The sequence below is a fragment of the Musca vetustissima genome, unplaced genomic scaffold (genome assembly GCF_032173495.1).
Source record: "Musca vetustissima isolate MV318-11 ecotype Yass unplaced genomic scaffold, APGP_CSIRO_Mvet_v1 utg2180, whole genome shotgun sequence".
Lineage (NCBI taxonomy): Eukaryota > Metazoa > Arthropoda > Insecta > Diptera > Muscidae > Musca > Musca vetustissima.
This window is the reverse complement of record NW_026887089.1, coordinates 162,031-189,313: the sequence shown is the minus strand read 5'-3', so window position 1 is coordinate 189,313 and position 27,283 is coordinate 162,031. Positions and strand designations below refer to the sequence as shown.

At 34.9% G+C, this 27,283-nt stretch overlaps 4 protein-coding genes across 4 annotated transcripts; 2 read left to right on the top strand and 2 right to left on the bottom strand.

Moving 5' to 3' along the window:
- Positions 1 to 280: 280 nt before the first annotated feature.
- On the bottom strand, positions 281 to 4,235 carry LOC133334655 (translocation protein SEC63 homolog). Its single transcript, XM_061542987.1, has 5 exons — positions 4,091 to 4,235; positions 2,761 to 3,470; positions 1,726 to 2,372; positions 1,058 to 1,653; positions 281 to 500 (listed from the first exon to the last, which is right to left on the bottom strand). Exons 1-5 carry the CDS (start codon positions 4,212 to 4,214, stop codon positions 322 to 324), a joined length of 2,256 nt encoding a protein of 751 aa, XP_061398971.1. The 5' UTR covers positions 4,215 to 4,235; the 3' UTR covers positions 281 to 321.
- Positions 4,236 to 6,970: 2,735 nt separating this feature from the next.
- LOC133334608 (uncharacterized) lies at positions 6,971 to 15,302 on the top strand. The gene is made up of 10 exons (XM_061542923.1): positions 6,971 to 7,119; positions 7,808 to 7,972; positions 8,090 to 11,275; positions 11,577 to 11,694; positions 12,599 to 12,711; positions 12,784 to 13,003; positions 13,076 to 13,271; positions 13,547 to 14,025; positions 14,103 to 14,866; positions 14,955 to 15,302. Exons 1-10 carry the CDS (start codon positions 7,000 to 7,002, stop codon positions 15,300 to 15,302), a joined length of 5,709 nt encoding a protein of 1,902 aa, XP_061398907.1. The 5' UTR covers positions 6,971 to 6,999.
- A 2,996-nt stretch (positions 15,303 to 18,298) lies between these two features.
- On the top strand, positions 18,299 to 20,803 carry LOC133334607 (IST1 homolog). The gene is made up of 6 exons (XM_061542921.1): positions 18,299 to 18,484; positions 18,551 to 18,939; positions 18,994 to 19,328; positions 20,144 to 20,209; positions 20,413 to 20,475; positions 20,579 to 20,803. The coding sequence occupies exons 1-6, from the start codon at positions 18,303 to 18,305 to the stop codon at positions 20,801 to 20,803; spliced, it is 1,260 nt and encodes a 419-aa protein (XP_061398905.1). The 5' UTR covers positions 18,299 to 18,302.
- A 203-nt stretch (positions 20,804 to 21,006) lies between these two features.
- LOC133334635 (ribosome maturation protein SBDS) lies at positions 21,007 to 22,791 on the bottom strand. Its single transcript, XM_061542949.1, has 2 exons — positions 22,651 to 22,791; positions 21,007 to 21,637 (listed from the first exon to the last, which is right to left on the bottom strand). Exons 1-2 carry the CDS (start codon positions 22,779 to 22,781, stop codon positions 21,007 to 21,009), a joined length of 762 nt encoding a protein of 253 aa, XP_061398933.1. The 5' UTR covers positions 22,782 to 22,791.
- Between the last annotated feature and the right edge of the window lie 4,492 nt (positions 22,792 to 27,283).

Genomic DNA, 27,283 nt, shown 5'->3' with positions numbered 1-27,283 from the left:
GAATAGAAAATTTATAAAAAAACAAATAATTGTCTAAATAAAGTAGACGACATATCCCCCAAAACAATTTTGTTTTGTTGCATTTTAATGGAATTATATAGACATATGGGGGTGGTGAATATACTTAAATTCCCCTCCTCTAGATGCTTTATGAAAAGAATAATGATTTGTTTGTTTCGTACATATAAAAAATTAGTTGCTGTTCAATTTGTTATAGGAGGGAGAATCTTGAATGAGAGTTTTTTTGTGGAAAGAGGATGGATGCTTGTTTGGTTAATTCGTGGTGGTGGTGGTGGGTTCTTTGTCCAAAACAATTCTAGTTTACTCGGAATCTTCTTCATCAGAAGTATCAGTCGTATAGTCGTCATAATTTTCTGGTTGATCATTGTTTTCATGTTCCGATTCACTTAGATCCCATTGTGGATGATCTGTTGGTGGTGCTGGTGCCTTTTTAACATCCAATTTAAGCTCTTGTTGTTGATCCATGCCAAGATATGAATCTGAAATAAAAAAAACACATAAATAAAATAGTTATTTTATGTTCGCAATAAATTAACATTATTATTTGTTTATTTATTTTACAATTCCCAAGTCCGAAGACCAGATTTAGGAAATTGACAATCGACAGGCTATACCCTATGATTACAGTGCAAGTTTAAAAAAGGCGGCCCAATTTGTTTAAGGGTCTAAATCACAAATGTGAATTATCAGATTTTTTTTTTTAATTACGTCTTGTAAAGGCCCGGAAAAATGCAATTTAAAAATTTAAACCTTTGGATTAAATAATTTACAAAACAAAATATATTCAAAAACTAATGCTTTATAAATTCCTAGTCCAAGTAATTTTTTTTAATCCACACTGTGTTATGTCTTTGAAAAATATACATCAACATTATATTTAAAAGCTCTGACATAATATGTTAAGAAACGTCTTTAAAAAATGCTCCACGTTTTGTAATTTGCATTTAAACAAAATATATTTCCTTTGTAAAGTTTTTGAAAAAGAAAATATTTTCCTAATATTCAAATCATATATATTATCTCTTTCTTTACATACCTGAACGCAGACACACTGTAAATGTATAGACACCTGGCCAACGTGGAGCTGTGAACTTCAATTGAATTTCCTCACGTTCAACCAGATTTGTGACATGATAGGGTGCTGTCAAAAGTGTACGTGATTTACGATCACAGATATATGTCCACCAATATTCTTGTTTCTCTTCGGGGAAGTAGGGACAGTGAACAGTGTGCGATATGCGTGATTTGCCTTCAAGTTTTTCACGTTTATTTAATTTGGCCTGTAACCTTTCCCACTCTTCGTCGTCGTCATCGTCCAGGGAAGAATTGTTCTTAGTTTGTTTCTCATTCTCTTCCTCGCTGTCTGAAATTGATTCCTTCTCTTCGACATCGCTAGCATCGGCATCAGAATCAGCCTCTGAATCATTTTGTTGTTGCGTTTCAGCAGCGGCGGCAGCAGCAGCTTTAGTTGGAGGTGGTTGTTTCTTTTTCTGATTGGCAGCGGATTTTTTGCCTCCCTTGCCACCTTTACCCTTGCGTGGTTTAGCCCATGCTGAGGCCTTTTTAACAGGTGCTGCATTGACAGCTTCACCATCTTCATCACCGCCAGCAGCCTGTTCTTGTTCATCATCCCTAAAGAAATCAAATGCAAAAATAAATTAAAAAATGATCATCACTCACTCAAATTTGAGAATTGTCGCTTACTTAATGCCCTGCTTTTGTGGAACCTTGGAATCACCAAATAATGTCTTCATATCTTTGCGTACCAGTGTGACGGTAACGGTTACAATAGCACCAGCTGTCACCACATTGGTATTCTCGTCGTCAATGACTTCACAGCGTATTGAAAAATCAATTAGAGGCATCTTGCCCAACACTTTCATAACGTTTTCGTATTCAAAATCACTTAAACTCTTCAATAGTTGGCGACTTTCCTCCGGGGCCAATTGTGCGAATTGTTGAAGATTTTTAATATGCTTCTTCTTGTTCATAAAATACAAATGATCATCGGTGATGTGGGGCAATTGCAGCAGGGGAGATTTAAATTCCCATAATGCTTGTATAATCATTGGTGACATCTTCATGCAGTTTTCAATCGTTTCAATACTGGGTAAACGTGGTACGCGTCTAGCGTATGCCAACATTACCAATTGATGGACACAGGATACCATTTCTTGTACCAAATATGGGCATTTCTTAACAATAAATTGGCGATCTTTTTCCAACGTTTCAGGATTCAACGGCAAACGGGATAGATGGGCGTGTAGAATGGCGCGTGTTTTAATGGAATACATACGACACAATGGATGTTCCTTGCATTTTTCATTTAAATTGGGTAATTGTCTGATAAGCTGGGAGAAAAAAGAAAATAAAAATAAAATGTTAGTTTGCTGCATTGAAATTTAAAAAATTTAAAATTTAAAAAATTATGCGGTTTTAATCGCACCATTTTGTGATAGTTATAATGTTGAGTAATATCAAAAACCAACCACTCAAAAAATAATAATAGTGGAAAATCCACTTTAATCAATTTATTATTCATGATTCTATCTCTATGTCCACTAAACTGGATAATGCGTGAAAAATGTTTTTAAAAATAAAATTAAAGACGTACGCCTCTCATAATTCTTGTCGGATAAAAAGGTAAGGCATTAATAGTCCTACTTTTTTTAATTTCCTAATGTCCTTCATGGTTTACGCTACTTAATTAATGGTATAAATACATCAAAATATACTTACTGCCGGAACTTCTTCATTATCCGATTGACGTTCAACAACTTGTGAATTGTGGCGTTTGTCAAATTCCAAACTGGCTGCCAACACCATAAGGGCGCGCTTCAGCAACATATGTGGAGTTTTGTGTATAAAGTAGAAATACATCTGCGTTGTATCCAACAGAACTTTATCACCCGAGTAACGAATTGAACGGTACCACCACATACCCACAACCGAGGGTAATGCTACCATAAATATCAAACCGTATAGACCTAAAACCCATACTGAGTTTTCCTTCTCAACGATCCACGAGGGCAGAGCAATACCAAATGACATAGCACCAGGGCCATCGGGATTGCCATATTTTTCATAATTGACTTTGGCAACTTCATCTGTTAATGCCTGATAGGCTTTAGACAGCATCATGAAAGCCTTTTCATCACCAGTCTCCTTATCCGGATGCAGAACCAAGGATAATTTGTGGTATGCTTTCTTTATTTCAGCCTTTGAGGCAGTTGGTTCTACCTTCAAAATTTCAAATGGATCAAAGCTTGCCATTTCATAGTCAAATTGGGAAACACGATATGCGAGGAAAATTAGAAGAGCCCATCCCAAAACAAGCGACAAACGTATGGCCAGATTTTTTAGCGCCCGGTATGGTTCGGCTGTGGCCAAAATGGCTTTTTTCTTCATACAATCGGGACATTGACATTCCTCCTTTATCTTCTCGGGATCTGAAAAAAAGAAAGTAGACCATCAATAATACTTCACTTTTCTGCTTTTTGTAATCCAAAAAACAGTTGTTAAAATATATTCAGAATAGTGGAGAGAAATGGCTACAAAAGATTAAGACACGTTTTAATTACATATAGGTACTTAATTGTTACCATGAAGCAGTAAAACTTTTTCAATAGCAGGTGGCAGACAACACCTCTCACATTAAAACAATTCAGTGAGTGATCTCTACAAAAAAATTACTCGCCACACACAGAACACAAACACATGTAAAGGCGGCTAGGAAAATGCGCTCTCATCGTTTCTTAGTTTGTCGTTCGTAGAGCGAGCGCTTTCACCGTCAAGAATAAATTGAACACAGATAGAATAAATAATTGGAACGTAACCACCAGTTGTGCATACAAATACACAAAGTGTTTTCGTCATAAGCCAAAGTTAGATCTGAAACATGCCTGTCTAAGTGCCAATGCATTTACATTTCACTTATATCGGAGTACGTCACATTAACCTATATGCGCTTTAACAATAATCATCTACAACAAGACTTTCTTTATTAGAAGATAAGCCTATCGCAATTTTATTATGTGTTGCTTGGCTTTTTTGCACAATCACTACTCACCTTCTTTCTTTTTCCGGGGCCAGTAATATATGGTTGTAGGTATCAGAACGAGTGCCAGAAATGATAATAGGAAATAATAGAATGTTCCGCCACTCTCATCATATTGAAATTTTTGACCAGCCATCGCTATTGGCTACTCCTTTAAGGCCGACCGCTACCCTGTACACTGACTGCTACACAACGATTTCTGTCTGTCTCCCAAACACAACTTGTTGAACACGTATTTCAATTCCAAAATAATTTCGAGTCGCAGCTATTTGCGTATGAAACGCCGTAAATACTGTAAACGGTGCTGGTAATGACAGAAATATTAAAATTTTAAGCTATACTTCACTAAAAAAATAAACTTTTCTTTTCTCCATCCAGCCACGACAAATAATGTTCTCTTCATTTGACACGTCTCATCTTTGATGTTTGTCTAGTTAGTGCATGTAGTATTGTGAGTTAACAATCAGCTGACATATTCATCGCAGAGAATTAGTGAGACGCGTATCGTAATGCATTTCTGGGTATCGTATGTGAATGTCATTATAAAAGCATTGCCGTTTTACAGAGTACTAGTTTTTTAATAATAAATAAAAGGTGAAAGGTTTTATACAATCCTACATAGTAATGTAGGATATAGGACTGTTTATATCGAGGAAATAAATTCTATATATTTTGTCAAGTATTAAAATTATATTTTTGTCGGTCAGTTGGTATTTTTTACACAGAATCCACGCAACTGGTCAATATATTTATAATTCGGGTAGAAATTGCTCTCCATCAGTTGAAATAATTTGAAATAAATGAAAGTCATTGTATTGTTTATACATTTATTTAAGTGAATTTTATTTTATTTTTGTTTAAAAACAGCTTTGTTTTAGAAATTATCTCAATTTCGCACAGAATTTCGATGAAAATGCATCTCGTTATAGTATATGTAGCTTTAAAAAGGGAAAATGAATTATAAATTAAATTTTTCTTTGCCAAATTTGCGAATCAAAATACAAAAGAAAGAAAAAAACGTCAAAAGTGTTGAAAAAATTTTTTAATACTTGCGTATACCGCAAATTCTGAACCGGCAAAGTTTTGTTTCTCTTCCTCGCACCCCTCTCGCCTACAAACTCATAATTTGCCAAATAAAAATTTGCCTGTGGAAAATGGGACTACCTTGTGTCTCATGAAATCAAATGTTTCCAATTTTGAGAACAATATGCATCTTAAAAAATATACATTGTTATTTATTTATTTTTTAATAATTTGCCAATCAACATACAGTCGACGCCCGGTATAACGAATACTCAATTTAACGAATTCCGGATATAACGAATGAGCAAAATAATCGACTTTTTACACTGACTATCGCATATAACGAAAGTTTTTTAGATTTATATACTGGATATAACGAATGGTTAATTAATTCATTTTTTTAGAAATCCAATGAAATTATTATTTGACAAATTTTTATGTTTTGTTTGTCTTTAGACAATTCACAGAAATTGTATCTGTCTACACCAAAAAGTTCTTTGTATATACCAATTCGGCATATATATCTGCATTTCTTTCACTTTTCGCAATCATTTCCCTATTTAATACAAGTAAGAAAAATTAAAAACTAATCGATCGGTAGTACTTATTTAAATGGGCTTTAATAATACTTTTGTCACAAAATTAACAATCTGGTCGTTATGTCTATTCTGTGTTGCCATACTAAATGTCAAAGATTTATTGGCAATTTCTCACCCTCTTTATTTTCTCAATTCAATCCCAAAAAAAAACCACACACCGCATTGACGATTTTTGACATGCAACTCTGCGTGTGGCAACAAGACATAAAACATTTTTAGACGATATGGCAACATTGCATTGCAAACCATAGAATATTATAATAGAAACAAACGAAAATAATCAGAGTTTGTCAAAAGCAGAGCAAACTGCAAACGGTCTCGTATAAAAATCACAAAAAAATAACGTCAAATATTCAAAAACAACTCCAAATACGGTCGTGAACGCTTATTTAACACGTAATAAGTGAAGTGGATATTTTGGAAAATGAATTACTTAAAGTGTTATAAATTATTTGGAAAAATGTACAGATTGAAGTTGGCCGGTGAAGTGAATAAACATTTTAGTGGGACCACGGAATATGGCTGAAAAAAGTAAAGAAATTAGTGGTACCACTAATTGCACGAATACCGTAAAGCAAATGTTATGATAATGCAAAGATTAAAAGCAAATGCCAAAGTTGTTGCAACTAGACGACGATAGGCGGCGCTCGGTGTTCGTCGTCGTGCAAATGCAACCCTGCTCGAGTGGCCACTCGTACGGTGGTGGTGGAGTGTTTACGTGAGTGTATGTGTGCAAAACTAAAAAATATTGGTAATAGGTCCACACACGCCATATTTAATTTCTAACAGCAAAAAAAGCCATTTTTCGTTTAAATCAATGCAATTTTTCTCTGTGAAATTATTAAAAATGTCAACAGTTCCTTAAAGTGTGTGTGTTGATAATTGAAATCAATAAATATTTTAATAAATTGCCAAGTGTTTTCGAATTGAAAAAGGTGAGTGATAAAGAATTTTCCTGGTCGATGCGCAACAAAATGATTTTCATTTTTTCTTGTCCATACTCCTCCTCCTCTGCTATGCCATCACACATTTTAATGGCTGGCTACAAAGATGGATGATGGGGACAGACGACAATGAATTTTGTTTGATGTGATATTTTACACCAGTGGCATAGTGTTATCTAATGTGGAGAGGAGGAATATTAATTAATTGTGAATATTTGATTTTCATTTTTTCATGCATGATGATGGAATTTTTCATTGGATTCGATTTTCATATTATTTGATTTCTTCTTTTTGTTCGTGTGTTGTGTGTTGTTTCTCATAATGTTTCCCTATTTACATTTGCAGTGTTGCCAGAATGGCCCATTATTACATACAAAGCCTTGATGACAACAACATAAAACTATATACGACGGATGTCCAAGTGGTTCATGTGGCCGGCGACGATGTTGGTGTCAGTAATCCAAATAGAGCACAGGTTCATAGTTCTAAATAATACTAACACTCCTAGTATAATTTTATTCGTTATTGATTTTTCCTTTTCCATTACTTGCCATTTAACATTTCTTTTGCTTTTGGATGGTACTAGTATTGATTTTTTTATTTTGGTGATGGTCATTGTGTGTATGTGAGTGTTGTTTACAAAGGAATGCATTTTTCATTTATTTGGCAGATAATACATTTGTACGTATAAATATATTTGTACATAATGGAAAACGTTTAGATAAGAAATTTGTCAAAAACCATTTTAAATTTCTTTAAAAAATTTAATGTATTAATTCCAAATTCCATTAATCATATGAAAATTGAAAAGAATTTACCTTACATCTAAATTTTGTATCTCTTCCTGAAGAAAGCAGCACATGTAAATCAAACATGAATATACATTCAATTGATGTAGCCAGTTTATATTTATATCTTCATTCAAAGGAAGAGGAATTCGTTGGAATAATCATTTTAGCATAAATTGTTTCCTTCAGTTTGATATCAAACTAGTCCTGGCTAGTGAAAAAAATCTCCATATCGTACCGAAATTCAATAAATAAATGAAAACATGTATGTTTGTACAAAAATAAATTTAAATATTTAATTTGGTTGAATTTTTGTTTTCACTTTTATCCCCGAATGTTGTTAGTAGGTCTAATTTGTCTAATTTTTAATTACAGCAAATTGTTATGGATGATAGCTCCCAAATATTATTGCAAAATGACGGTGGACCACAGCAAGTGGTCTATCAGACACAAGCTACTCCCACACAATATCAGCCACCACAGCCAGGCCAGACATATACCATCCTGGGTGATGATATCAATCAAACACAAACACAGCAAGTTCACCAACAGCAAACCCAACAACAACAACAGACACAACAGCAGCAGCAACAACAAGCACCACCACCACCCCAGCATCAACAGCAACAACAAATTCTAATGCATCAACAACAGCAGCCGCAGCAACAGCACCAAGTTATGGATCATCAACAGCATCAAATGCAAACTACCTATCAATTGCAACCGGATCCACAACAACAGCAGCAACATATGCAGGCTCAAGAACACCAGATGCAACAGCATGTACAGGCGGCGGCACAACAACAACAGCCCCCACCACAAATTTACTACACAACCGATCAGCTGGTACACCAGCAGCAACAACAACAGCAGCAGCAAAAGAAAGTGTACATTCAACAACAGCCGCCGCCACCTCCACCCCAAACAATGCAACAACAATATCAACCACATCCCCAACAGCAAACCCATCAGCAATTTACGCATCAGCAACCACCGCCTCCCCAACAGCAAGCACAGCAACAACAACATATTTTGCAAAGTCCTCAACATCAACAGGTGCAAGTACAACACCAAGTATCTCCGGGTAACCAACAGGCCCAGCAGCAACCGCAAATCATCTATAGAATGCAACCGCAGACACTACAAACACAACAACAACTGCAGCAACAAACTCAACTACTGGGCAATGCCCAATTGATTGTCCAACCTTCGGGTCAGCAAGTTCTCATACAACAATCTCAACAACAAGAACTTATTATGCGTCAACAGCCACGTGTTGTCTATGGCAATCGCATCAACTTCACCCCCCAACAACCACCACAGCAGCAACAACAACAAGTCATAATGCAACAATCTCAGCCGCATCAGCAACAACAACACATTCAAATACAAACCAATGCCATGCACCATAATCCCACGGGGCACATGGTGCAGCAGGCCCGAGTTGTGCCACAACAACATCAGCAACAGGTTCAGCAACAACATACCCCACCACCACAACAACAAATGCAACAAAATGTTGTCTACCATCAAATACAGGTGCAAAACAATCAAATGCCCAAGCAGACAATGCAGCCGAACGCTGTGGTCCATCAACAACAACAGCAGCAGCACATGCAACAATTGCAACAGCAACAACATCCCCAACAGCAGCAGGTTCAAATGGTGGGTCAAATAAACAACCCCAATGGCGCCACCATTATACGTACTGCTGGTGTGCGAGGTGGGAAAATAGCACGTGGTGGAGTCAGTGGCACTCTTATAGCCCGCATGCAGGGTATGGGAACTGGAGTGGCTCGTTCTGTTTTCAATGCAGCCGGTACAATGGGTGGAGGTGGAGGTCAAATTTTGCGAACTCCCCGCCCACGTTGTAGTACCACGGCGGGTACCACAACCAGAGGCCGTGGTGGCAGAGGTGCTCGCGGTGCAGCAGCGGCCGCCTTAGCTGCTGGTCGTGGAGTTCAGTTGGCAACAGCAGCAGCAGGAATGAATACAAATGCCCAATTGCAAGGCAAACTTGTGGCGCCTGGAGTTCGTCAAGTGTTCCGTACTCAACATCAACTCAGCGATGGTAGTGTCCAACAACAACTTCATTTGGTGCAAGCACAACCACGAGCGCCTGGGGCAGTTGCCCGCTTTAGATCACCTGTAGTGGGGCAAGTTCAGCATCAGCAGCAACCACAACAACAGCACACAACACCACAATCATCTCCACCCTCTTCAACAAATCCCTCATCCAACTCTGGAGCATCAACATCTTCGTCACAAGCCACTGGTAATTTTGATTTAGACTTGGAAGATAGTATACAGGCAGTATTCGTTAAAAAGGATGGACAAAAGCAAAATGTGGCAGCGGTCGGAGCCAACACTGTTGCTCCCGCCGTCTCCGGGATAGCTGCACCAACGCAAAATACAACCACCAATGTGGCTGCGGCTGGAACTACTCTAACATCTTACTACGCCAAAAATCCCAATAACGACGATGATGACACACGTCTGATCAGAACACAAAATGGCACGTGTATGACATTAGCTGAGTACAAGAAACGCAATTCCACTGCTTCGGCCCAAGCTGCTGTTCAGGGTGCGAATAATGCGTCCTGTATTAAGCCACTACAACAAACACCCTCAGGTGCAAAAATATCCCTTCCAGCCGCAGGAGGTCAGTCTTTGCATACGGTTCCTGTTGCTCGGGTGGCTCCCCAAAAGCACATTGTCCCCAAGGAACAATTGAGTAGCGCGACGTCCAATAACACTACCCCAAGTCCCATACAAAATCGACCACCAGCTGGCTCGTCAGTTTATCAAACATCACACAATAATTACGAAATACAAACACAGCATGTTCTGCAGAATCGTGCGGGCCAACAAATGGCTGAAAAGGATCGTAACAGCGCAAAAATGTTGGTGATTTTGGTATCGGGAGAACAACGTTTGATAACCTTTACCCTGCCGCGAGAATCCTGTACCGTTCAAGATCTGCTCGAACAGGTGGGTGTGCCATTCGATGATAACACCACAATACAATGTGTTGAAAATCCTGGAGCAAACATAGATTTTGTTGTCACTGTTGGATTTTCGGTACAAGAATCGGCCAGCGAATTGATATCACGAGCGGAACAAAGTCTTCAAATAAGTAGACAACAAGAAAGTTTACAAAGTGCTGCGGGTCATGCTGGCAGCAACACTACTCAGGGCCAAGAGCAGCAGGGCCCGGGAATTAGTGGACAAGCTACGGCAGGTAATGCTGCTGGTGGTGCTGCAGCAGCAGCTGCTGCAAATGCTTTGTCTGCTAGCGCGTCAGCATCATCAAGTCCGGCACCCTCAGAAAGTTCTTCCTCAAATAAGGAACAGACAACGCCTGCATCGAAATTAGCCGCAACAAGTGGTAGTAAAGCACCACAAGAAGAAGGCAACAGTCAACGGAAACTTATTCAAGGTTTCTATGCCATTTGTCAGAGTTGTGGTTTCAGCGGTTATGATCATTCGAAATGTGAGCGTTGTAAGCGAGTATTTTTGGAACCACCCAAAAAGATACCCATTAAACAGGCAACTGCTGCTGGTAATTTTGGTAATCTCAATGCATCGGGATCGGATTCTTCGTTTTCTTCAATGCCTGGTGATAAAAAACAACGGCATCATAGCGATGCAGGTCAAAGGGGTAAATCGGTGGCGGGTCCCTATAATCCCAATGGATCAGCGCCAAGGGGACGGGGTGGTTCTCAAGGTGGTAGAGGACGTGGTACACGATCCGGTCGCAGAGCTGCTGAGGTGGAACCTGTTATTCTTACCCTTAGCAGTGATGAGGAAGATGATGAGTCTTCCAATAAAGGAACGGCACATGTAAGTTAATTAATGTAATTGTTATATTTTTGGTTTTAAATCTTTAGCCGGATGGACCACTGGTCAACTTGAATGATAGTTAATAAACGTATCTCCAAGAGAATTCATTCAAATGTTCAATACTAGTTGGATTAATAACAACAATTTGATTATTTTTGTAATTCACTTAAACTTTGCACTGTCATGTTGGTCAAATGGTCTGGCCTATCATGATTTATATAAGTATTTTATTTCCATCATAAATTATTTAAATATGTATAAATGTAGTGTTATAATTTGTATTTTATGATTTATTTTCCAGATGGGCCACTTTTCTAAATCTTCAATCAATTCTTCACCTGCATCGTTAATGTCTTCATATAAACCTCTTTCGTTTGAACCAAATATTCCGGAAAATGATGAAACCATCATTTACAGTGGTAAGTTAAAAATCAATTATTTTCAATTAATTATTAATTATCATTTTTGAGAAATATAAATATTTTGTATTAATGCTACGTCTTCAGTCCTACAAAAAGTATATGGGTAGCCATGCAAAATAATGAAAATGACGGTCAAGGTCAAAAGTTCCATTTCAGAAGGTAGCCACATTGAATTGATAAACTAGGTTATAAAAATACAACAAATTATTTTAGTTCTACAAGAACTAATTGCTTTTCTTTAAATTTTGATAATCTGTGGAATTTTTTTAATAATATTTTTCTTAATTAAACGAATCTGATATCTCCATCCCATTGAAAGATAAAGTAGTGTAGTTATTGTTGTTATTTCCCGGCATTTGTTAGTATTTGTTTATTTTGTACAATCTGGCAATACCACATTTGCTCTCAGTGGTACCGTATTTCATGTACTTGACTGCTATAATAAGGCTATTTGCCGCTAGGGGTCATTTCTCATTTAGAACATTCATGACATTGACAGTTGACGCCATTGTTTTCGTTGCTCCATAAAAGAAATGTGTAATAAAATAGAGTACGAAGCAAAGGTGGTAAAAGAACGAAAGGAATTGAAAACTGTATATTTTCGTAGAAAATTTCATTTTCTTCAAAAAAATTACTGTATTTCGTTGATAAGGGACATTAAAGTTAAATTTCATTAAAATGGAGTGGAATGGTAAATGAGATCATTAATTTTTGATTGTTGAAGCAGTTATTTGGCCTGCATAGAAATTGTGTGCCTGCTGCTGCTTGTTGTGTGTACTCTCCGGGGCCAATGAAGAAGAAGAAGAGGAGATACTACCAACACGTTTTCTCTTGTTTAATTTTGATCAATCCCCTTTAAATATGCATACATATTAATAAAGAATTACTTGTTTTATTTTAGATTTCAAACGTGGAGATGTAACTGATCTCTCCAATTGTAGCGATAAACTAACCTGCTCCTTGCCTTGCAAATACATACGTTTGGGAACATACTGTTTTGAACCACCCGAAGAGGTAAGTAGACATCATTCAACAATGTTGTTGGTATTTTGATTCACAAAATAATGTTTCATTCGACAATTACAGGTTGTTATAACCTCTAAAGGTGTACGCCTTGTGGCCCCCTTGGAAAGTAATCCATCGGAAACGTTCCCCTTGCACATACACAAACAGGAGGTGGTAAAAGTAATTGCCCACTTTTCAAAGACCACCGACTCAATGTTGTGTTTTTATACATTACGTACTTGTGCTCAGTATATACGCACATCATTGAAAATGCCCGATATAACACAGCCCATAGATGGAGGTAAGAGTTGTGATTTTAATTATTGTGAAGTATACATTTTGTAATTACATACGTGTTTGTTTTTTATTTCAGTTACTTATTTTTCCCCCAATGGACCCTATCAAATGCGTAAAATTATTCTACAATTTCAAACAATATCCGATCAGGCCAAAAGTGTTATACGCTCAATATGGGATTTTCTTGATGAAATTTCCGATACAGATGCCCAGGATTTGTTGCAGAGGGCAGCGGAATCTGATCGCAAAGTGGCCACAAATAAAAATAATAGGTAAGTAGATGATGATATGTTTTTATTAATTTCATTCGATTTTACATTGTATTGAAATGTAGAAGTAAATTCTTATACGTTTTTATAAACAAATCGGTATCTACAAAATCCTTAAAGTCATATTCTCCATTAGTCTCCAAAATGTTAGTTTACAAAATGTTTAATGGCACAACTACATCGAATGTACTATATATATTGATAGTTTCTAATTGATATGATTTAACTAGTTTTTTAATTAAGTGTTAATTCGTATATCCTCTTCTCTTTAATTACAGTGAAAACACCCCCACAACAACACAATTACAACCCAACGAAATACGTCAACTTCTCATATATCCTCAAGGAAAGGGTGGTATTTCAATCAACACTGAAGATTATATGTGCCTGGCCACTGATCAATATTTAAATGATATTATTATTGATTTCTATTTGAAATGGGTACACGAAAACATCATTCCAGATGCACAAAAAGACCGCACGCATATATTTAGCACATTCTTTTATAAACGTTTGACCACGCTAACGCGTCACATAAATCACGACAAGGATGTCAAACAATCAGCCGCTCAAAAGCGTCACGCCCGTGTACAGAATTGGACGAAAAATGTAAATATTTTCGAAAAAGATTTCATTATAATACCCATAAATGAACAGTCGCATTGGTTCCTGGCCATTATATGTTTCCCCAAGCTCAAAGGTCCGGTTACCTTTGATACAAATGTACCGGTGGAATTGCAACCCATTAAAAAGACAAGTAAGTTTTAATTTTAAACCAGTCAGTCATCCTTAGGTTACCTTTGCTAATTGACGTTATTTTCTATCTCTTTGTAGAAGGCAAAAAGGTATCATTACAAATTGGTAATACCACAATTACACCTCTCTCGAAACGTGATAGTTCTAATGTTTTAAGTGAAATATGCGGTGTGGGTGATGACGACAGCGAACGTGATGAAGCCGAGGGAGACGATAGTGATTTGGCTTCCGAAGATAGTGATTTTGATAATTCAAATTCAACTACACCCAGCAATTCTCAACCAGCTGTGCCAGTTGTACCCGGTGCCACAACCAATGCCTCGACACATCAGCCAATAAAACAACCATTGATCCTTATATTTGATTCATTGGCTGGTGCCTCTAGAAGTCGGGTTGTGGCCACATTGCGAGACTATCTGACATGTGAATATAAAATTAAAATGGCCGACGCTTCCTTACATACCTTTAATAAGGACAATATGCCCGGACATTGTGTTAAAGTTCCTCAACAAAATAACTTCACGGATTGTGGCCTGTATCTGCTGCAATATGTGGAACAATTTTTCAAAGATCCCATACGTGATTATCGTGTGCCCATTAAACAGTTGGCCAATTGGTTTGACACACTCACGGTGACAAAGAAACGTGAAGATATATCCAATCTAATACAATCGCTTATGGATGAACGTAATGGTCCCAATAATAAAATTATACTACCGGAAATTCCGTTTCCCACACTTAATGGTCAACTGGTTGAACCAGATGGTTATAATATTGAATTTGAAGAAGAGGAAATGGATGATGACGATGATGTAAGTAATAAATACAATTGCGAATTTAAAGTATTCTCTTTGAAATCGCTTGCTCAACAAACTCGATATAACATATAAATGAATCTAATTCTGATATATATTTTTGTCCTACATTTAGGATGACAATCAAACTGGTGACATGGATGATATTTCAAATGATGAAATTAACAAAGCTAAAGCCCCAATGAAAGTTGCTACCACGCCAGCAACAATAGCAACAGCTACAACTACCGCCGCCCCCACCAGCAGTATGCCAACACTTGTACCAACCCAGGGCCGTAAAATTGTATTAAAACGTAGAATGCAAGTAACAGGTGGTCCGAATGAATCCAGTTCATCCTCGCCATCAATGGCGGCGGGCAGTCATAATACGTCATCTTGTCAAACACCACCTGGCCAAGCGATGACCACGGGTCCACAGCAACGTCCGCCGAATATGACAAAAATACGTAAACTGGAGCCATAATTCAAACATAACTCCGGCCAATAATTATACATACATCCGTTATTATGAATACGTTTTTTAGTTGTATAAATTTCAACACACACACACCCATACAAATAACCCCCCATTTTCATTTAATTTTCTGCCCATACATTTTATCGTTTAATGTTCTTAATACTCTAAAGATTTTGTTTCTTTATGCTATAATTGTTTTTATAAAATAATAATTATTTTTAAATTAGTAATTAGTACACTCAATCCTCCCAATCTTGTTAAGTTGCGCTAGTCCTCTCAAGGAATAAAAATAAACAGACACACACACAATGAATGAAGACGAAAAGAGAATTAACTTTTCGGACATTAAAAAAGTAGATTTATATAAAAAATATAATGCGCGTTTTGTTTTATTTTTCCAACATGCAATGTAAATAGCTTCAGCATACATTAATTATTCAAATTAAAAAAAGGAATCTTAATTTTAATACGATTAAAATATATTTAAACCACTTTAAATAAAAAAGAACAAAAAATGATATTCAATTAGAAAAAAAACTTAAGGATGCGTTTAAAGAAATCAAGTGGTTTAATCTAACTATATATACATATGAACAAAAATATAAATAAAAAAAATAAATTTACAAAAAATAAGTGCTGTCGTTTTCTTTTTTATAATAAAAAAAATATATGCTTGTGGTGGGAGTATCCTTGAAAAATATTTGAAAAGGAAAAGCTTAAGGGTCATTGAATGAAAAAGTGAGAAAAAGTATTTAAAAAAATAGGTCCTTGAAAATAATTATTTAAAATTACTCGCTTAAGAGTCCTTAAAAATATATTAAAGAATTCACACTTTTGGTTTCTTTAAAAATAAAATATATTGGAAATATTTCTTAAACAAATTTCGCTTTTAATGGTTCTTGAAAAAATGGTCGTGATGAAAAATATTTTCCTGGATATTTTTTTAAATCAATCTAAGGACTATCAGCATAATGTTCTGAGGATCTAATTCCTTTCTGATATTTGTGATGAGGCCGAATATCTGTAATCCCGTCCTTCTTCGTAGTTGGAATATACAAAGTTTGGTGCTCAATTGATGTATATTTTTCTTGTATATTATTGAGAGGTAATTTTTTTTCATTCCAAGTGAATGTCCTTTGGCAGCTGTTTTTAATCTATCTTATTTTAATTTAATATTTATAAGTAATAACATTAATGTCATAATATAACCACCTCCAATTAGAATATTAGCCCGCCATCCACTTCTTCCTGGCGATTGCATGCATTCAACTGCAGCAACAGTTTCTTTTTCCCTCTAATTTACAAAACACAACAACCCCCTCTCACCCATAACAGATCAATGTGTTCCTCCTCATAAGGTATAGCAACATTGCACCATACTCTTTCATTTTTATTTTGTAGTTGTTTGTCTTTTTTCTTTATCATTTCCATTCTTAACATGCATGTATGTTCAAAGAAAAAACAAAAACAGGAACCGGATTCCATTAACATACATGAGAGGTTAGAGCCAGTTCAAAAATCGAATTTAAAAGTTACAAAATTAACTCATTATTGAAATATTGAATCCTAAACAAGTTTAGGTATTTATCATAGTCTTCTTGTTGTGTGTTTCTTTGTTTGTTTTTGGGAATTCTGTTTTATTCATTTATTGTATCATGTATTTACAAATTGGTATATTTCATCATGTATGTTCTGTTGAAAAAGTTAGGTTAATGTTTACAGGGTAACAGAGAGTGAGAGAGTAAGTAAATAAAAAATGCTCTCTCCCTTTAAATTTTCCAGAGAGAGGCATTATTCGGCTTTGTTTTTGTGTTGTGCATAAAAAATTACGAACAAGGAATGTAAACAAAAACCAAAAATACAAACAACAAGTAGAACAAAATAATAAATTATCATAATTATTGTAGAATTTAGTGCATTAATTAACTACACAGAGAAAAGTTAATTAATTTCAAATTGAATATAAAATATATATGAATGTATAAATTTTATATTTTAAAATTTCATTTCATTCAATTTAATATTACCTTTCAATTTGTGTACCATTGCACATTACAACCAATTTACATCAGCTGTTTTACACCCAAACTACCCCCCACATGATACAAACAAACACAATCACACTCACACACACTATGACTCTCGCCTTATGCCAACGCTCTTAGATCATTGTTAATGGGCCTTTTTTTGTATTTGCCTTGCCTTACTGTCTGTTACTCTTGTAGGCATTATTTTTGTTTTTGTGCCTCTCCCTTTTCATGCACTTCCATTTTATCATGTATGTCGTTCAACTAGCCTACATACATGATGATATGCAATGCATGTTAACAGTAGTTATAGTACAAATAACATAGTACTGGTTATGGTAAAACTCTAAAATAACACTTGGGGAACAAGTATTTGTGTTTTGTTAATTATTTATGTTTAATAATTAATTAATGTTAGTTAATTTTATATAAATTGTATGTAGCATTTATTGCCATGTATGTTCATAATTTAATAGATGAGGTTAAATGTTAGTTTTTTATTGTTGTATCTCATTCTCTTAATAATTCTCTCTCACTCTATATTTCCTTCTCATCCATTAACATTAACTCTCGCTGTCATTGTTCAATTGTTATCATGTTACCAGATCGTTAGAATAAAGGACTAACAGTTAATAGATGAAGTAAGGACTAGAAGAAAGAAAAACACTCAACAACATTACAAGAAAATGTCAAAGCTGTCAAAATGGTCTTATTTTCATTTATCATTAAATTCCTATAGAATCAGAAGAGACGAGCTTTACCAATAGGAATACCAGTAACATTTCCATCACATTGTTATGTGTTGTTGTTAGTGTTTGTTGTTCTTTAATGTTATTGTAATTAATTGGCATCTACGCTGTTGGTAAATGACGTTTTGCTCTGCACCATTCGTCGTCATTAATGAGTCATTTATTTCTTTAGTCATAGTTCAGAACAAAACAAACTAAGAACAAAGTCGGACGCAAAAACACTCTTAAAAATGTTTAGCAGTAAACCAAATTACACAAAATTAAAAACTAATTTAAAATTAGCCGTGAATCGCCTAAAACTTTTGGAAAAGAAAAAGGCGGAGATTGCCCAAAAGTCACGCAAGGAAATTGCTGACTTTTTGGCCACGGGAAAAACAGAAAGGGCTCGCATTCGTGTGGAACACATAATTAGGTAAGTTGCAAATAATAGTTAATTATTAAATTGTTATATTATTTTTTTTTTTCAAAATTTCCGCAGAGAAGACTACTTGGTTGAGGCCATGGAAGTTGTGGAAATGTATTGCGACTTATTGTTGGCCCGTTTTGGTTTGGTAACCCAAATGAAGGAACTGGATGATGGTATTGCTGAGGCTGTTGCAAGTGTGGTATGGGTCTGCCCAAGGCTGCAAAGTGACATTGCCGAACTGAAAGTTATTTCCGATATATTTATACAAAAATATGGTCCAGAATTTGCTGAGAAAACCCGCACCGCCACTGGGGATCATCATGTTTCAGAGAAGTTAATGCACAAATTGCAATTACAGGCACCACCCAAGTTATTGGTGGAGAAATATTTAATAGAAATTGCCAAGAATTATAATATTGAATATGAACCAGATCCTCAGGTTATAAATGAAGATAATCAAGGTAAGTAAATAACATTAAAAAATTAAAAAAAAATATTAAAATCATTTTTTTTAGGAAAAGACCAATCGCTTATAGATTTATCGGATCGCAATAATTTAGGCGGCAGTGGTGAACCACCACAAATGGGTTTCATTGGCTATCCCTCGCTGCCACCAATGCCAAGTGTACCCAATAACAAACCCTTTAATTATCCCCCACCCTATGGTGGTGGTGGTGGCGGCGGTTCTGCAACAGCTCCCTTGCCTTATGGTGCACCTCCAGCAGCAACCGGTGGTGGTGCAGCAGCTGGTGGAGCACAACCACCACCATTTTCTTATAATATACCACCAAATGTACCAGCTGGAGCTGCTAACAACGAAGTTAAAGATTTGAATACACAGTTTATAAATGTAAGTTATGGCGCGGTTATTGATTGAATTACCATGAAAAGAAAGACACATAAACATTCACAGTACAGGAGATATCGCTATGCAACATAAATTATGTGAAATTGCTTGAAAGGGTAGAATGGGTATAAAAAGCTATATTAATAATTTTAAGCAAGATGTTGCACGTTGCTTTGAAGACTAACTGTATGATTAGCTTTAGGTCGAAATTAGGTTCAACGGGAAAATTTGTATTATATCATTGTAAATCGACTGGAAATTGTCTGAAACAAATGTGATCGGAGAAGACACATAAGGTCTACCCAACAATTTTAGCCTTAAATTACAATGATTCCTATATTCGACAACAATATAAAGAAAGAAGTGTTCACAATACCGTCGGGCATATTCAAATAATCCCTGTCAATCGACACAATAAAATGTCGATGGGATATATAGATATTGCTACCAGTTATTTTCATAACAACAGAGATTTTCATAACCTTGAAAAGGATCAATATAAGCGAGCGTGAATCTCCAGATCAGCAGGCCTATAAATCTAAAATCATTCTTACAGATGTACCCGCCATTATTAAAGGGGGATAAGCTTCCGAAAACATTGAAAGTTGTGATGGAACCATGAAGTGAATATTTCAAGTTGTAACAAATGGATGGAGAAACTCTATACTTTCTCTTCTTATGGTGAAGATGATTAAATAATGTATTATATTACTACTGGAAATTCCCTCCCTCTTTTCTAATATTTTTCTTATATCTTTAATATAAAACTTACATTGCATGTTTGCAAATACTAATGTATTGCTTTAATACTAACACAGGAGGAAACTAAAAGTGAAATGCCATCCCAATTTGGTGATGATGAAGCAATTGATCCCAATATTTTGGTATGTTTTATTTTCACGTATTCACTATAAAAAATCATGTCAGTGTCTGTGATTGTCCCTTTGTTAAATTGTTTTCGACAGCTTTTGCCTACATACATCATCTAAAACACATACATCAAACAAATATGTTTAGTTTGCCTTGCTGTACCTTTTTTGTTACCTATTTTCTTTATTTTTTGTTTTTAATTTTCTTGTAAATATAGCGCCAGAAAATGGACAATGATCCACCACCACGTTATACTTCAATAAATCCAATGAATTTGCAGGTAGTTCGTTAATTTTGCACAATACCTTTATAATTAACAATGCTTAAAATATCCAAATTTATTCCTTCAAATTAAATACTCGTTTCACTTCACTCTTTTACAGAATTCCAATAAACCAAAACCACAGCCACGTAGCAAAATGCCACCACCTTCGGTCCAACCCAGTGCACCACCACCATCAATGGAAATGCCACAGCTACCAAATGTCCCGATGGATTTGCCAGATATACCTAACGAGGACGATGACATCAAACCCAATAACAATGATGACGATATTGATTTTGATGATTTATCCAAACGTTTTGAAAATCTCAAGAAGCGTAGATAAGTTTAAGAGGTCTAATGTTAAGATGTTTATTCCTTCTAATAAGTGAGATTTGATTGAAAGCAACTATTTATAAGATATATAGCTATATAGTATGTCCGTAAACAATAATAAAACCAAACAAATGTATGTTATGTTATTGACTATGTATTGTATAAAAAAATTAACCACATAAACAAATATCTATAAACAATAAATTACATGTTTTAAAATATTTCCTCAGTTTCTATAACTTCCTTCAACTCCAATAATTCCACCAGACCTTTGCCTTTGGTATCATTGCGTACCAACTCATCTATTGTACGATAATTTCCAGGATCTATCAGCAGTGTCATGTGCAAGGTCGATTCATCCCATTCCTCGTGTTCTACTGAGGCAGCCAGTTTTACAATGGCTTCCTTTAATTTCGGTCCATTATCTTTTTTAGCTGCGAATGAAACGCGCAACTTCATGCGCGATCTTTCAATGGGCATATGATCCTTGAGTAGTTTTATAGCATCCAGTGTTTGTTGTTTTGTATTACGATTTGGTTTTATTGAAAAATGTGCCTCTTTCAGTGATTTCTCAATAATTGTTGTTGGATAGGGTCTTCGAGTCTCAGGATTAACACACAAAGCTGCAACACTGTTTATAATACCGTTTAGCTGGGTATCGTGTACGGATTGCCGCTCCTTTTCGGATACTTGTAGTTCACCCTTCATCAGAATTTCCTTGCAGATTTCGGTTTCATCTGTTTTACCGAAAGCTTTTTGCAGTTCATCTTTTTTGGCCGCCTGACCTTTTGAGACATTCGTGAAGACTGTGTGTGTCTGTAAGACTTCATCAATGTCTTTTTCTCTGAAAAAATGAAAAAAAATTGAATAAAAAACTCTTCCTTATCAACCATCATTACAGATTCTGATTATTTGGCATATATTATCTCCCTCAAGTGAGTCATATATGCCGTTGTGATTCATCGTAAACGTCATGGATGGATAATTTCGAATATACATAAATTAGAGCAGTTGGGGTTATCGCTATAATAAAAATTCTTGTTTTTTATACTATTAGGTTGTAAAGTACGGTTATAGCGAACTAGTAGGAACCGAACAAATTGGTTCGTTATAGACGAAGTTCGTTATATCCAAGGTAAGACAAAACCAAGGATTTGCAGCAAAATATATATTACGTTCCAAAATATGTAATTTTTGTGTCATTTTTGGCAATACTTTAGCGGCTTCTCTTTTCCTTTGATGAACCTGAGATTTTTTGCGAACGTTGCCAGCGTTAGTTATAATTATAAATAAGGTCCCGAGGTCGTCAATTTTCAATGTTTAGTTGTGTTCACATAACTTACGTTTGTCTGTTTCCTCTTGTCTAAACCGGTCTGATAGGCCTGATGAACAACTGGTTCAGGTGTGTGACATTGTATCTCTCTTTGTCGATCATGAATAACTCTACTGGCGTGCCTGGAAAGGGTATTGTAGTTTTTTCCCTGTGGTAATGCTCTGCTGAAGTTCTCAGGGCAGGATTTTGGTAGGTCTGAATGCTCTCCTATAATATTAGGTATACCTATTCGCAAACTACACTGACATGCCTATTGTTTGCAAGAAGCGATTTTTCTCATCGGACAATGTTGTTTAGCTAGACTACTTGAAAATTCTATTGGGGTAATTATAGGTCGGAAATTTATCTGAGTCGCTCACATTCCCCCTGCATTGACAACTTTACCAACCATTTTCCCTTATAATTAATTATAAAATTAATTTCTTAACATTGAGAGAATACTAAAAATCTCAAAAATTCCTTAACATGTGCTTAGATGGCTTATTTTGGAATGCCAGATTCAGCATTTTCTCGAAATTACTTACACATTACTTCTCCAACTTAGAACTTTATTTTTATAGCAGGCTATCTCGAAACGTTTTCCTCCTTTCTTCAGACGGACAACAGCTACGTTTGTAAGGCGTATTTGATTAGTGGGTGTAAATATTTTCGACATTTTTCTATTTTTTCTTCAATAAACTAATTGGTATATTCGGTTCGTTTGTTTATTTCAATTTTATTTAATTCAGATCCAGCTGATTGTTATTTGATGCAAGGAAACGATAACTGCGATTGTTTTTAATTTCACCATATGGCGTAGGGGTGCAACTAAAACAAGAGCGTGTGGCAAATAACAGATATGGATGTTTCCGAATCTACTAATTTTATAAATTTTTTGGAAATGTGGGGGAGTACAGGAACGGGATCCTGTACTCCCCCAGCAAAGTACCAAAATGGCAACACTTTATGCTTCAAAATACGTTAAAAATCTAAAGTATAATAAAAAATTAAATATTGTAATAATTATTGAAATTATGCAATGTCACTTGCATTTGAATACCAGCAATACATAAAATGTTATAGAGGTATGCAAATTTTATAAACTCGTCGTCAGTGCCATCTATTGATGGGCATGATTCGGATCTTGCAAATCAGTTTTTCAAGTCCAAAATTTCTCGTGTAAAAAGTTTACAAAGAGAACGCCAACTTGTTTTGTCCTCTCTTAAATTTGATTCAATGTTTTACCAGTTTTGTGGGTTGAGGAACGGTTTTCGAGTAAAAAGTTGCAAAACATGTAAAATGAGTAGATTCTTTTAGGTTCTGGAACGGAACTATTGTCTTTGTGAAGCCCATTTGGACTATTTCCAGAGTTTAATAAAGATTTTCAATAAATTATCCTACGAATTATAAATTGTGGTGTGTTATGGCTGTGCTTTTATTTAAAGGCGAAAAAAATTAGTTTTCACCTCGGCAAAAAAAAAAAAACGTTAAACTTAAGTTTTCTCTATGAATTCGCTTACTGGCCGACCTTATATAGGCCTTGATTGTACCTTTCATATGACACAAATTTTTTTGAAATATCTACAGTAGGTTAAAAGTTAAAACATCGATTTTTAGATCTCAATGGGTAGATCCATGGCACAATGAATAGGTAGTCCATTTAGAGCAGCTGATGTCGTGATTAACTGTCAAAGTGGTAAATTTTACTTGAATTCGATGTGCAATGCTGCCAAATTTTTGAAATATTATAAGGAAAAATTTGACAGATAATCGAGACAAAAAAAATGTTTTTGTTTTGATACATCACCTTATTATTGCATCATGGGTAGATCCATGGCGCTGATGATAAGTGTTTGCCAGTGCTGCCAAATTTAGAGGAAATCATCAGAAATTTAGATCAGGGATGGAAAATTCAGTACAATAGTACTTTTGTCAGTACCTTTTTACCCAGAAAAGTACCGTAGTACCCCCGTGACCATTTCAGTACCAGTACAATCCTTCATTAAACCATGATATATATGTATATATATATATTTTTTTTTTTTTTTTGGATTAGAATTTTTATGGGTTTGACCGACAAAAGTATGCAGATAAAGATATTGATGTGATTGTAATATTCCTCTTGACAAAATTAACAGGTTTACGAATGATAACTGTTCAGTTATGAATAAAATTACAAACATTAATTAAGTTAATGAGTTCCAATTTTTTTTAAATGGTATCTTACAAACATACTCAATTTGGCATACTCTGTTCAAGAGCACTTTGGAACTGAAATTCATGTTAGTTTGGGGTATATTGGCTATTGGCTATTTTTTTTTTGTATTTTCTTGAAAAAAAATACTCTTTTATTAAAAAAAGTACTCTTTTGGTACCTTTTCACAATTTTCATTTTCCATCCCTGATTTAGATTCATAATCACGTTTAAATCCATAAATGAAGGCAGAAATAATGCAGTTTAAGAAAGATTGTCTGACAAAGTTTCCACGTTAATAGTACGTTTACATTTAACCGGATTTCGTTAACCCACTGGGTTTCAATTGTCAATTCCTTTGCCTATATGTCAAATAAATCCTCATAAAGTAGGTTAACCCCGTAAAAAGTTGTAATGTATATGCCGTTTAACAGAACATTTCAGTTTTCTGGGATTCATCATAACATTTGAAGGCGTAAAAACTACTACTATTAAATAGTGTATGTAAAGACTGTACTACTATTAAGTAGTGTATGTAGTTAAGTTCTTAATGTACTTAATTGATTATTTATTGAAATAAAAGAAATAAACTGATTTAAAAACAAATACAAAATCTGTTTTTTAATTTATTTATGGACGGGCGTCTAAAAAATCTATTAGTGGGGGTTATCATTTATAGATTAAACAAGTAATTTCACATGTCTGTCCCTGACTGACTCCCAAAGAATTTGAAAAAAAAAATCTCAAAAATTTTTGTGCAATTTTGAGCAAATTTCACAAAAATGCCAGGCGCCCAGAATGAAGTAGCAAGTTGCCCGCCAAAAAAAAATTTCGAAAAATTTTGATCTGGCAACTCTCTACCCTCGAAAAAATTCGAGCGCCTTAAAGTATGCTATAAATTTTGTAGTTTTTTGTACGGTGTTGCCAGGTGCAAATTTTTTCAAATTTTTTTTTGGCGGGCTACTTTCTATTTTATTCTGGGCGCCTGGTATTTTTGTGAAATTAGCCCAAAAAATGCACAAAACCAGGTGAAAGAAAAATTGTGACGTCATCACATAAATATATGAAGCACGCGTAGGGGCATATGTACTTACCATATTTGGATCCGTAAATAAAAACAAACAATATTTTAGGTAAATTTGTTTTTTTTTTTTAATTTTTATTAAATATTCTTTGTATAAATATTATTTACATATATTTAAAATATTTTAAAATATTTATTTTCGTAAATAATAATTTTCTTAATCGGCTTATTTCGTCTCTATTGTATAGCAATCCTTCTTTGTAGAATTTTATGATTGAGGGAACAGGTTAAATCCAAAAGATATAATTATCGTTAAAGGTGGGCCTGCCATTTTTTTAAGTTATATTTTGATCGTTTACGATTAGCATCATAGGGAAATCCATGGCACAATGAATAGGTAGTCCATTTAGAGCAGCTTATGTCTTGAATAACTGTCAAAGCGTGTAATTTCAACTTGAATTCGATGTGCAATGTTGCCAACCATGGTAAATATTATAAGGAAAAATATATGGTCGAGAAAAAAACAATGGTCTTTGTTTTGGTACATCACCTTATTATTGCATAATGGGGAAATCCAATATACAGTTCTCAATAACCTGGAATGAAAAAATAACGATAAATTAAAAATATATATTTTTTTAGGATAATAAAGATATTTTTATTTTAAATACACATTTGAATAAAATCGGCCGAACAAATTTCACTGCGGCGGAATAACTTCAGGTTGGATTTGTCGAAATTATGCTATAAGCTGATGTATCAAAACAAAAACTTTTGTTTTTGTTTCGACCATGGCACAATGAAAAGGTAGACCATTTAGCGCAGCTGATGTCTCGATTAACTGTCAAAATGGGTAATTTTACTTGAATTCGATGTACAGTGTTGCCAACCATTTCAAATATTATAAGGAAACAAATTGACAGATAAATGAGACAAAAACAAATGTTTTTGTTTTGATACATCACCTTATTATTGCATCATGGACCATCTGTCAAATTTTTTTTTTGGTACGACGTTGCCAGATGCAAATTAATTCTACATTTTTATTTTTGGCGAGCTACTTTCTATTTCTTCTGTCCAAAACCCCCCAATAACAGGAGAACGAAAAACTGTGACGTCATCACATAAATGTATGTCGAACGCGTAGTGGCATGTATACTTACCGTATTGGAATCCGTAAATACGTTTCTGCATATGTCTAAAATTGAAGAGTAAATTGAAAGTTTTGCTATGCAGGATATGAATGTCTATGGAAAACAAATGCCGATCTCAGTAAATTATAGACAATATTAAATTAAACACAAAACTATTGTTCAATCTATTTACATTTATTTACTAAAATTTCAAACCAAACCTTTTAAGGAAAAATCTCTAATTATTACTCAAAAATATTTCAAAAACAAGTGAGAAATTAATAAATGCAATTTAATAAAACTTGTTCAATGTAAACATATCATAATATTTAAAATCATATTATGCTATATTTACATTGAAGGGTTTTTTCATGGTAATGCATCATTCAAATTGACATTTACTTTACAAATTAATTATGATAATAGGAACGAATGTAGACGTACTTCTTACAGATTACGGATATATTTAAAGGTACGTTATGATTCACGAAATCCGCTCGATCTCAAATGTCAATTCCATACCTAAAATATAATCCACTGGATTTGTGAACAGGATTAAGGTGACGTATATGCTATGAAATTGACATTTAAGATCAAGTGGATTTAGTAGTCTAAACATGGCCTGACTACGAAATCCACTCGATTTCGAATGTCAATTCCACTGCGTATACGTCAAGTAAATCCCATTCATAAATCTAGGGATTTCATTTGATGTGTACGGTGTAGAATTGACATTTGAAAGCTATTTGGTTACGTAAATCTTAACGCATGCTAGTTAAGTTTTTTTCTCTTCACAAAAGGTTAAGTTTGGTCAACAATTTCGAAAA